At 40.7% G+C, this 12124-nt stretch overlaps 1 protein-coding gene across 2 annotated transcripts; it reads left to right on the top strand.

Moving 5' to 3' along the window:
* The first annotated feature begins 1249 nt into the window (after window positions 1–1249).
* Window positions 1250–4628, top strand: pou3f3b (POU class 3 homeobox 3b). Of its 2 annotated transcripts, none has more exons than XM_061032723.1 (2): window positions 1250–3155; window positions 3486–4628. In XM_061032723.1, the coding sequence occupies exons 1-2, from the start codon at window positions 1953–1955 to the stop codon at window positions 3576–3578; spliced, it is 1296 nt and encodes a 431-aa protein (XP_060888706.1). In that variant the 5' UTR covers window positions 1250–1952; the 3' UTR covers window positions 3579–4628. The 2 variants fall into 2 exon arrangements, with proteins under 2 accessions (XP_060888706.1, XP_060888705.1); XM_061032722.1 differs by having other exon boundaries at window positions 1260–3164.
* The last annotated feature ends 7496 nt before the right edge of the window (window positions 4629–12124 follow it).

The following is a 12124-nucleotide window of genomic DNA, read 5'->3' as shown; positions in this document are numbered from 1 at the left end:
CCTCAGCTCAAACTATGGGTGCACTTGGACACACACAATCAGACCCATGGGTGCGTGAATATAGGCGCAAAGGATCCAAACAAAGGCCCCATTCATGTGCGGGGTTATGTGGCCATCTAAAGGGATGCTGCGCTGTATCTCTGGCTGTGTTTTCACGGCGCAAATCCCCAAAGGAACTGCTCAATTTGCTCTTGTTTTGGTTGCCACTTTCTCTTTACGGCGTTCACGCGTGGAAGCGTCACCATAACCTTTGTGCGTGAACTCCTGAGGAGCCTTCTGAGGACGCCAGAGCTGCAGAGCCCCCTTTTTTATTCTACAAATCATGACGTGCACATCCTCTCTCTGGAACATAAATATATACGCTGCATGCTCTGGGGTAATTCAGGGTGCAGTGTCATGGTTTCTTATTTGCAATCATGATCCTGGAAGACTTTCCTTTCTACTTTTAAACAGTTGTTAACAATTTATTTGAGCTCTTAAATTCCACCGAAACAGATTGAAATGATAACCACTAAATAAAGTATGCAACATTTAGTCAACCTGCCTTTTATTATATATATATATTTTAAATCAATATTTTTCATGGGTCGCTCAAAGGAATGAAACGTCTTGCTGGGCCTTATTCTATGACAAAACCAGTCAATAATAAACGCAACAAAATGCATCTTATAATGCCACATGAGGGTGCATGTTTTGCATAAACTCCCAAGCCTTGAATTAGTCCTGGAAATGTGTTATACAAAGAAAAACAGAATACTAAACTACTTCCATTAAGTTTGCAGAATTGTGATTTGCTCATTTGGATTTATCCATATTAAGTCATCTTAATAAAATGTGTTTATCTTAATGTTGAAGCTTTAAACAGATCCACTTTATTAAATAAAGAACAAAGGGCATATTGAAGTTCAATGTGAGAAACTTTGGAAGTTTATCTTGATGATCTCAAAGCAGAGGTCACACTTTATCGACCTTTTTATTTACCCCTTCACCCCTGTTTGTGTACTAATATCTCAGCGCTGTTTACTACTGAGTTGTGTTCCCCCGTTTTGTTTGGACTGCAATTAAAAACCAGCCAATCGGAACAGCCGGAAGGAGGGCTCGTGCGCCCCGGAGCAAGGGCTGGCGAGGGGCTGCCAATCACAACCGTTGGTGGCCAATGAGCGAGGACGTACGGGGGTAAACATCCGTGCGTAAAGACGGGGTTTTGGCGAGGGGCGGGACTACGCGGGCCTGTCAGGGAGAGAGAGAGAGCGAGAGATATAGAGAGAGAGGTGGAGAGAGAGAACAAGCGAATGAGAGAAGAGGCTCGCGAGCAGCGCCGTGCACTGTTATACTGGGATTGTACTTCAACGGGAGTTTGCGGTTTGGCAGGTTTATATACATCAAAACAGAACAAAGAGAGGCTCTACAGAGCTATAAAAGAAGAGAGTGAAAAGAATAAAGCGAGGGAGAAATCTCTGAAACTGAATTACAAAAGAAGTGAGGACTCTCTGCTAATGTTTTTCTCATCCAAAGGGGACATAAACTGGGACTTTGGACATTGTGGAGAATTTGCAAGGCTTTTTTTGTTTCAGCGAGCAGCAAAAGTTTGTTTGGGACGACGCTTTTCCAGCTGTATATTTTAATTTTAATGCGCCCAATTCCATCCCAGTGCAAAACTTTCCAAACGGACTGCACATGGTTTCAAAGGGCTTTTGAAAAACCTGGGATTTATCGCCGATTTCCATGCACAGTTTGAAGTCGAATGCTGTAAATTCATGCGGATTTTATCCAGTTTTCTGCGGCTGTTTTTGAAGCTTTTTTGCGTTTTTACGCACGTCGATGGTATCACCAAAAAGCTCCCCATACTTTTAAAGTTTGAATAATTCATGAGATACAATTTGCCTGCTCGAAAGAAGTGACTGTAAAAGGGAGGGGGGTTATCCACAAACATATTCATAAGGGTTGACGGAATGGCCACCGCGGCTTCCAATCCTTATCTGGCCAGCAATAGCATCTTATCGTCCGGCTCCATCGTGCACTCTGACTCCGGAGGTGGTGGCATGCAGCCGGGCAGCGCTGCGGTTACCTCGGGGTCTGGGGGTTACAGGGGAGACCCCTCGGTCAAGATGGTGCAGAGTGACTTTATGCAAAACGCAATGGCAGCCAGCAACGGGGGACACATGCTGAGCCATGCCCATCAATGGGTGACATCGCTGCCGCACGCCGCAGCAGCCGCAGCAGCAGCCGCGGTGGCTGCAGCTGAAGCCGGATCGCCGTGGTCGTCGAGTCCCGTCGGGATGACAGGCAGCCCGCAGCAGCAGGACGTGAAAAACTCCGGCAGAGACGATCTGCACACTGGCACCGCGCTGCACCACAGGCCCCCTCACTTAACCCCCCACCAGACTCACGCCGGGGCTTGGGGGAGCACGACTGCCGCGCACATTAACTCAATATCCGGGGGACAGCAGCAGCAGCAGTCGCTCATCTACTCCCAGCCCGGGGGGTTCACAGTGAACGGGATGCTGAGCCCGGGGAGCCAGAGCCTGGTGCACCCGGGCTTGGTGAGGGGGGACACCCCGGATCTGGACCACGGCAACCACCACCACCACCATCACCACCAGCATCAGCACCACCAGCACCACCAAGGCGTCAACAGCCACGACCCGCACTCGGACGACGACACGCCGACGTCGGACGACCTGGAGCAGTTCGCCAAGCAGTTCAAGCAGCGGAGGATCAAACTGGGCTTTACGCAGGCGGATGTCGGCTTGGCGTTGGGCACCCTGTACGGGAACGTTTTCTCTCAGACCACCATTTGCAGATTCGAGGCTCTGCAGCTCAGCTTCAAGAACATGTGCAAGCTGAAGCCTTTGTTAAACAAGTGGCTGGAGGAGGCCGACTCGTCCACCGGCAGCCCCACCAGCATCGACAAGATCGCGGCGCAGGGAAGGAAGCGAAAGAAGCGCACTTCCATCGAGGTGAGCGTCAAGGGAGCTTTGGAGAGCCACTTCCTAAAATGCCCCAAACCTTCGGCGCAGGAGATCACCTCCCTGGCGGACAACTTGCAGCTGGAGAAGGAGGTGGTTAGAGTGTGGTTTTGCAATAGGAGACAGAAGGAAAAACGGATGACGCCCCCAGGAGTGGCTCAGACGCCGGAGGATGTGTACTCTCAGGTCGGCAATGTGAGTGCAGAAACACCGCCCCCCTCCATGGACTGCAAAAGAATGTTCAGTGAAACATAGAACAGCACACCAGAATATTTTATATGAATTTAAAACTGCTTAAAAACATACAGACTATCTCCAGGATAGCCACATTTTTTTGATACTGTGATTGTGAGGGAATATGAATGAGACTGCAAAATGTGTTTATATTTTTCACCAGAAACAAATCACCCTTTTTCCTCCCAAAAATCCTCCCCCTTTTCTGAAAAAAAACGCACCTTCTTCCAGGCCCTCAAAAATGTCTTAACCTAAAAGGTTCCTTCTGCTTTTTTCTTTCAGGGGCATTTTTTAGTAGATTACTTAAAAGATGAAGCGAGCGACCAGAGGGTGACAACCACAAGTTCATTCCACCAGGTAATTTTGGCGCATTAAACCACACCAAGAGGAAACCAAGCATTGTTTTTTTGAAATATTTTTCTCTCCCATAAAAAAGAAATTCCCTCCTTCTTTATCCTGTTTGATTGAAGAAACAAAGGAGCAGACATTTTGTATATTTAGGACTGAACCGCCTTCCCTCCCCTTCTTCCTCGCCTGACAATAACAGAAGGGGGGCAACAATATGAACAAGAGTGACATCCACGACGCTTCCACCATCATTTCCCTGCAAATTTGTTCTTTCCCCCCACCCCCACCCCCTCACGTGGACTGCATGTTTTCACCCCCAACACACACACCAGGAGGAGGATTATTCTTCTTTTTTGTCCCATCTCCAGGTCCAGAGAGAAAAGAGAAAGCAGGACTGTCCCCTTCAAAAAACTGCCTGATCTTAAAAAGATCACCCCCTCCCCCTTTTTTTATATTATTATTATTTAAAGGACTTTGACAGCGTGAGTGGATTCTTCTCCTTTTTTTCTCAACAAAAAGAGCATAAGACATTTGCAAAAAGACTTCAAACTGCACTTATTTGAGGAAGAACAAAAAAAATCTGTTGCCAAGTGTGACTGAGTGGGTGCTGTGGATATTCTATTAATGCTGCCCTTTCTAAGCAGTGTTCTTTGGTAGGTTTTAATAAACAAGAAACTCTGTAAAGCCGGCAATATAGATCACTAGATCAGATACTGATCTGACTTATTTACTTTATATTTTTCATCAGAATTACTTGTTTTAATATTTTATTCGGAATACGTATGAATTATTCCAAACGGTAATTTATTTTCCCCTCTTCCTCTCCAGGAAACTTGTGTAAGATGCTTCCCCTTTTTTTTTTCTTCTTTCGTTTCAATATTTTTCCTCTATTTTTGTTGTTGCCCTTATTTTTGTTATTCTTTTGTATTTCTAAAGGAGCACAAATCATCATAAAGCTGACCGTTGTTAGGTAATAAGGGTACATTTTTGATGTGATCATTTGATTGTAATTTAATTTCAGTAGTGGTTCCGTACGAGCTGATTGAGACACAATAAATTTGTTAGAATGAAATGCAATCACCTTGTGTTTTTGACATCTATATTCTTGCATCGTGCTTTTAGATTTCTGCTAAAGGGGATGCTGCTACTTTTTTTTTTGGTAATGAGGTGTTTGTATTTATTTATTTCTAAATGCATAGCTGCAGAATCTCGTGATATTAAGGGTGTATTTTTTTGTCTCAGATGAAGCTGCAGAAGCCAATAATAACCTCAATTAGAATAAAGCAGGCTCTACACTGAAAACACTTTTTTTTTAGAAATATAAAAAGCAGAATACGCGTTCTAGTATCGCCTGAGCATCCTTTAAGAATCGCATTTATCAAGAGTTATTGCTCAGTTTAAACACATGTCCACCAGCGTTTGTTCTGTCCGTTTCCACTGAAACATCGCGGTCAGCTGCATGAATGGCTCGTCTGTTTGTTTACATCTGCTGCTCCTGAGGCCTTGGGCAAAAAATAACACAGCTTTAACCTCTTTCTGAGAGAGTACGGAAGCCTGAATGCATTTATATGTATTTTTTTTAAATAGACAGAATCTAGAATTATTAGAGGTAGAAAATTAATCTCCCTCACAGAGGAATCCATGTGGTGGTGTTGGTGTACATGGCGTATGTGTGTGTGTGTGTGTGTGTGTGTGTGTGTGTGTGTGTGTGTGTGTTTGTGTTATGTAATGTTTACGTTGCAGCTCACAGTCCTGCATCCCATAATACTCACAAACCCGTCATTATGAGCGCCTGATTAATGCAACAAAAGCTCTAATCTGCAAAATAATTGATTTGCATTCATCCAAACAGCAGAATTGTACACATACTGTGGCTGCATGGCTGATTTACATAGATTATGAATGAAAGCAAAACTGTAAAGCACACACGCATGCGCACTGCAGCTCTTGCAGGTGTGTTGCGCAGGTAGAGAGGAAGGTCAGGTGCAGGCGTTTCTGAGTTGTTTTAGGAAGCGGGGCAGTGGGTCAGAGAGGGGTTATTGATTGTGTCTGTCCGGAGCTGAGCGGCCTCCATGCGGGGGATGCGGGGTGACACATGGGGCATGAATGTAGAGTGATATCAGGGTGGTTGTTTGGATTTTTGAAAAGTTTAAAACAGGAATAATAATCCCAAAGTGTTCGTAACATTCAGTTTGTAAGCTAATCATTTTTAATATACAGGCTACTAATAGGCCTATCAAATAATTCAGTTAGTGTTTTAACTGTGTTTCAACAGGGGACTATTTTTCGTCACGGCTGCAAGAGGCGATCGTGCCCCCCCACCCCCCCCCCCCCAAAAAAAGTTTCTTTTCTTCTTCGCCTATTCAGCAAAACTCAACAAAACGTGTCCTCGCGCTGCAGGATTTGAATTTCGCGGATGATTTCCCATACTAGTTGCTTAGCAACTGAATTCAATGATATAGAGGAGTGGGCATCATTTTTCTTTGTCTCCATTAGTAAAAGTGGCAGCACAGACACGCTGTGTGTGCAGCCTTTCAAACTTTATATTGTGTTATTTAATTATAAATATGTTACAGGTATTTCAAACGTTACAGACCTATTTCTTGAAGCTTATTTAACTGTTAAAACTCCACAACAATTATTGACACGTTCATTCGTTCATAAAAGATTTAAAAAATAAAGCACGAGCTCATTAAGCATGCAGCCCCCGTGCTCCTCTGCTATAAAATCCAATGCAAAGTCACATGACGTGCTAAGATAAGCTCCCCAACAGAACAAGACCTTCACCACAGAGAGGGACACTAAGAATAAGTTGACGCTTACAATGTGCATCCTGCAAAAAAAAAAAAAATCACCTTTTTTAAAAGGATGCTCGTGCAGAAAAATGGGGATTTCTTTTCCAACTAAAGGCGACACAAAAAGAGTTTAAATCTCATAATGTGCTTTGGTTCGCCTATTCTGCAGCAGCTTTGGCTTTTCCATGGGTCTTCAAAACCATGTTGGCAATAGAAACGTGTGTGTGTGTGTGTGTGTGTGTGTGTGTGTGTGTGTGTGTGTGTGTGTGTGTGTGTGTGTGTGTGTGTGTGTGTGTGTGTGTGGATACGTCCAGGCCTGAGGAATACATTGCTTATTGATTCAGGATGTCAGTCTGGCGCATTATAGCTGCTCTTTAAAGCAAACATTTGAGCCTCACTTTTGTCCCATAAGAAGGAACTTTGTAGGCTTTCATTTGTTGTCAATGTTTGACGTTCATTTCAACAAGGAGAGCCAAACAGCGAATGCATTTACAAAAATCTCATCAAAACAAATAGGCCTACACGGATTTTATGCCTCACATAATAATACACTGAGAGCTTTAGCACTAACTTAAATGTTTTTGTAGGCTTTTATTGGCTTTGGAAGTGTTTATGTTTGTTGTCAGTATCATACATTGTGTCTTGTTTATTTTCCGCAAAATAAACACACTACAGTTCACTTTTTGATTACATAGTCACGTTAAAACAGCTTTAATTTTGCAATTTTGTGCGCATGTGGTTTTCAAAAAGGTTAAATGCGCTTAAATAATTCGGTCTGTGCTTTTTTTATAAGGTACAATATGAAATCTAACATGCACACAGTTTTTAGGTGGACTTAGACTTAATGATTGGTGTCACAGTCTCAGTCTATAACCTGGTAAATACGTGTATGCACGCACGCACACACACACACACACACACACACACACACACACACAGTGGTCTCCCCTCCTCATACTGTATTTACTCCACGTGTCGAGCGCATGAATATGGATTATAGTGAGCTGCTCTCCACAGGGAGTCTTCCTCTTCTTCTTCTTCCTCGTGGATTTATGTGCTGCAGGAGAAAATGTCTTCCTGTCTGCTGCTGACTTTTGATCACTATTGTTTCTGATATTTTACAGTGAGTAGCCTATCAACGCTTATTTCTGTGTTTTTATTCCTTTGTTTGTAGTTCGAGAAATAGAAAAAGTCTCCTTTTCACTTTTCCGGCTTTATTTACATTATTTTAATCTCTCATTACGTCATAAATTTCAAACAGTAAGAACCACAATTATTGGCTTAATTTACGAGTAAATTCAATTATTTTTTTTAATATAATTAATTATTTGTTAAGCTATTTTTGTTATAGAGTTAGTGCATAAACACAAATTGTTCATTCAGGGAAGTTAAACATTTTAAAAACTAGGAAATGATTATTATCATTATTTAATTATAATTATTATGCATACAACTACTGGACGATAAAAACACATGGGATATACAATAAATAATAATAATAATAATAAGAGGATTTACATGTAACGTTTTGAAATTAAATCGTTTTTAGCAGCAGAAAATAAAGTAGTAGAAGAAGAGGAGGACGTTTTTTAAAGCGTGACGTGACTCTCCGGGGTTTCCTCTCCATAAATTGTGAAGGTCATGGTTGTGTGAGCAGCAGGATGGATGGAAAGGTGGAGGTATAAAGAGGAAGAGGAGGGGTGGATGCACGCGGTGTGAAGAAGGTAATGTACTGCCTGTCTGCATTGCTAAACACACTCCTGTTTAACGTCTGTTCTTTCCATTCAAAACCCGGATGTAACGCTTTTAATTCAACAAGAGTGATTCTGCTGGATTTACAACGAACAAGACAAACACTCGTATTTATTAAAATATTGATAATTTCCAATTAACAAAGGCTTTAGCCTAAAACATGCCCCTACAATTTACAACAAAAAGCCTAAACTTTGTTCAATAGGCTGGGAAACCCAGTTTAATAATCATTTGATAAAGTTATTATTGTAAAGTCCTATATTTAATTTAATAATATTAAAATATATGTTTAACTCCTGCATACGTTTGCGGTGACATTTCGCCTAGAAAAAAAATATCAATATTAATGTTAAAATAAAATCATTTCCTCTGTATAGTCCAATGAGGAAGATGCATTCAATATGATCTAAACCGTAAAGTAGGCTATACTTACATTTTCGACATTTATTTTTGAAGTCTACAATGGCTCTACACAATAAATACTTTTATTTCTACTATCTATGAATCCATAATGATTTATCTAAGCAGCGTTATTAACCCTTCATTTCATCCTGTCTTAACGCACGCTCTGTTTCTCTATAAATGATCTGAAAGAAGTTTTCAGGCCGCAGACATAATCCCAGTTGAGTCTGTGCTGCAGGTCAGTCCACACACACACACACACACACAAACACTCATACACACACACACTCCCGCTCAACGGATTAATAAAAGCATAAAAAAAATCAGGTGCTTAATTAAATATGTGTTTTAGCAGGTCGTGAGTGGTCCAGTTACATCCTTTATTTGTCTGAGTCTTGTTCAAATTCATGTTGAGGGAAGTTTTCATGTTTGGAGGAAAAGTTGCAGCAGGATTGAACATTCCCTCACAGAGGCTACAGCCTTAAAAAAAATGTTGTCTAGTGTATTTAAATTACTTGAATAAAACTCTAATTATCGTACTATGAGTTTCTTATAAAACACTTCTTTGTATTATTTGTTTTTCTTTCTTTCTTGTATAAAACAAACTAAGAATTAGACTGAAATACAATAAAGTAGATTACTTCTGTAGTTTTTCAAGAATTATTCTTAAACATATTATTAACAAAATAAAATACCCAGTTCTAATACTGATAATAATCCTTATTCATTATTTAAAAAAACCCTGTCTCCTTTATAATGTAATGCAGACAGCTTCCCTCTGCAGCTTCTCTGACCTTACAGCGCCACCCTGTGGCCGTTTGAGCTGAATCCACAAATGAATCACTCCTGACAGAATTATTTAAACCATTGTATAACCAAGTGTAACGACCACGGGATATTAATGAAGAGGATATTTAAGATGAATTCAGCCACTTTAAATGTTTCATTATACCATGTGAGACTTTAAAGCCTATGAGCAGAAATTTACAGGACGTTTTTTTTTCTTAAAATAATTAATCCTGCATGACAAAGCAAGAAAATCTGATCTTGTATTAGTGTTTCCATGTGCAATGTTACACTTTAAAGCAATATATCTTAACAATGCAGCTTCCTTTCTTTCTCTGAGAGTGTAAAATGCATGTCTTGTGTATATTTAGATCTTTTTTTTATCACTTCAGCTGTATCAGTATCATTCATGGTGCATAGAAATGTGTGTATAGACATGATGTGTTTACAGCTATTTGATAAGTTTAGATCATCTGAGATGTGTTTTGAACACATTTCAAAACACGTAATCTATGCATTTATACAACCACTTCAAATGAATCAAATGAAGAAGTACCTGCTTTTCACATTTTGTCCTAAAACAAGCAAATTAAAACTTTAAAAACAATACTTTATTGTTTTCCTTTTCATCTGAGATTTTGAAGTTATCTCTAATTACAACATGCTGTAAATCCTTTCTATTGGTCTTGATGCATTTTAAGATAAATGTACTCTCACATAAACTTTATGCACGTGTAACTATCTAAATATCCGTCTGTCTAGAAGTGAACCACATTAAATCCAGAGGAAGAAGAAGAAGAGGGTGGAAGAACAGGCGTGTCTCTCCTGGCTTGTTGCTGTGAAGGTGACTGAGGCTGGAGGACGTGAAAATGATGCTGTGAGTCGAGTCATGCAAAGTTATTTTTAAAGTCTTATGATGATATGAGCTGCAAAGAGTCTGCATCATATGAGGAAATATCTGTATGAGCATTACAGCGTATAATCAGTTCAAACTTAATGCTTATTTTATACACACAAACACTTTTCTGCAATACATTAATTCTAAATTTTTTTGTCAATAAATCAGTAAGTATCTTTGTAGTTGTCTAAAGGGGAAACAGCCGTCATTGGTTGAGGAAATTGCATCATTACGAAGCTGAAAAGTAGATATTTTGGAGTTAAAAGTTTTCTTCCTGGACAGCGACGGCACACTTTCCAAACTCAGAAGTCTCCCATGCATAAAGTCCGAGGTCGCGTTACATCTCAAATGTCCTCCTGGCTTCAGGACTCTGTTACGCTTTTCTGTGTCATTCACTCTCAATCATACGGTGTCATGTTTCAGCCACGTCAAACCAGGCCGCTAGTCAGTGCTCTCCTGTTGTTCCTTTGTGTGTCACGTGTTAGAAAGCATCTCGTACAGAGACGTAATACACTTTTGAGGATTATTGAGGGTTAGGCGTGGGAGTGAAACTTTTGGTTTCAATAATGACTCCCATGGGTGTTGTGTAGCTTTAAGGCATTGTTAAGGCTTGCATGCTGAACGTTTGTTAAGGGTGAAACGACGTCCTTTTGTTTTGTCCAGTTGTTCTTTTAAGGTGTCACAGTTGATAAGATGCAACTTTAAAAAAAAAAAAACAATATAGAGAAAGGTTCATTTAAAGGAAGCTTCCCACAGGGCCAGATGTCTTGAGTGGCATCTGTCCACAAAGTTATCTTTGAACAAATTGCAGAGTAAGAGTATGATGTCAAACTTCTTGGTCCCTACCCATAATCCTTCTCAACCGAGAATTGAACCCCGGATTTCGTCCAGCAATCCAGCCCGGGCTCAGCATGTCACAGCGTGAGCTCAGTGGCTTCCAAAAGCGTCGGGTCAGAAAGCTGGTCAGCGTTTCAAAGGACTCAAGAACATTCAAAAACCATCATGGAGCCAACAGCCGCTGTTTGTGTTGGCTCATAGAGGGATCGTACAGAGAGAGGGGATTCAGAAGATGCCAAGGAATGACTGGGTTACCTCGAGGAAAAAAAAAAAAAGAGAAGAAATACTCTGAACACATGCCAGGGTTTCTTTCCCAAACTTCTTACTTGATCAGAGATAGATATTCTCTGTAGAAGCAGGTGTTTCATTAGAGAACAGATAGATGGAGCATTACTTACACTACTGTCTTACTAACACACTTCTATACCTGCTCAAACACATCTGTAAATACTTAGTTACTAACCTACTTCCCTCCTTACATTCTTATATTCTCACTAACAGACTTTAATCACGTCTACTTCTATACCTGCTCAAATAGTGACTTACTCACATACGTAGTTACTAACACACTTACCTAACTAAGATTGCGTACAGCAGGTTGTTTCAATCGGACCGTGGCTCAGATGGTAGAGCCGGTCGAGGGTTCGATCCCCAGCTCCTGAAGCAACGTGTCCGATTGGCCCCAGGTTGCTTCCACTTCCCGGGCGCTTAAATGTGAATGAATGGACGAGGTCATAGTGATGGACAACCTCTGCCAGCAGTGTGTGAACGTGTAGGTGTGACCTCAGTGTAAAAGCTTTGAGTGAGTTATATACTCCCTTTAATACTTACAAACGGACTTATGTACTCGCACATTTCTTACTTTAATACCTACAAACTTTAATACTTGTACTTTATTTACATACTTAAATACTGACATAGTTACTGACATACCTTCTTACATTCTCACTTTAGTACTCAGACAGTATACACACTTACAAACTTTGTACTTTTGTACTTATTTATCTACTTACATACTGTATGTGCATACTTGTTTATTTACTTACTAATATACTTAACTATTTACATGAATACTTACATACTCACTTACATACTAATGACCT

The sequence above is a fragment of the Labrus mixtus genome, chromosome 24, assembly GCF_963584025.1.
Source record: "Labrus mixtus chromosome 24, fLabMix1.1, whole genome shotgun sequence".
Taxonomy (NCBI): Eukaryota; Metazoa; Chordata; class Actinopteri; order Labriformes; family Labridae; genus Labrus; species Labrus mixtus.
The sequence above is the reverse complement of the archived record's forward strand: the minus strand, read 5'-3'. Positions and strand labels throughout refer to the sequence as shown.

Excerpts from the sequence above, each read along its gene's own strand:
- pou3f3b (XM_061032722.1), top strand. The coding sequence starts at position 1,953 with ATGGCCACCGCGGCTTCCAATCCTTATCTGGCCAGCAATAGCATCTTA. Across the intron at positions 3,165-3,485 it reads TGTACTCTCAGGTCGGCAAT|GGGCATTTTTTAGTAGATTA; the intron begins GTGAGTGCAGAA and ends TTTTTCTTTCAG.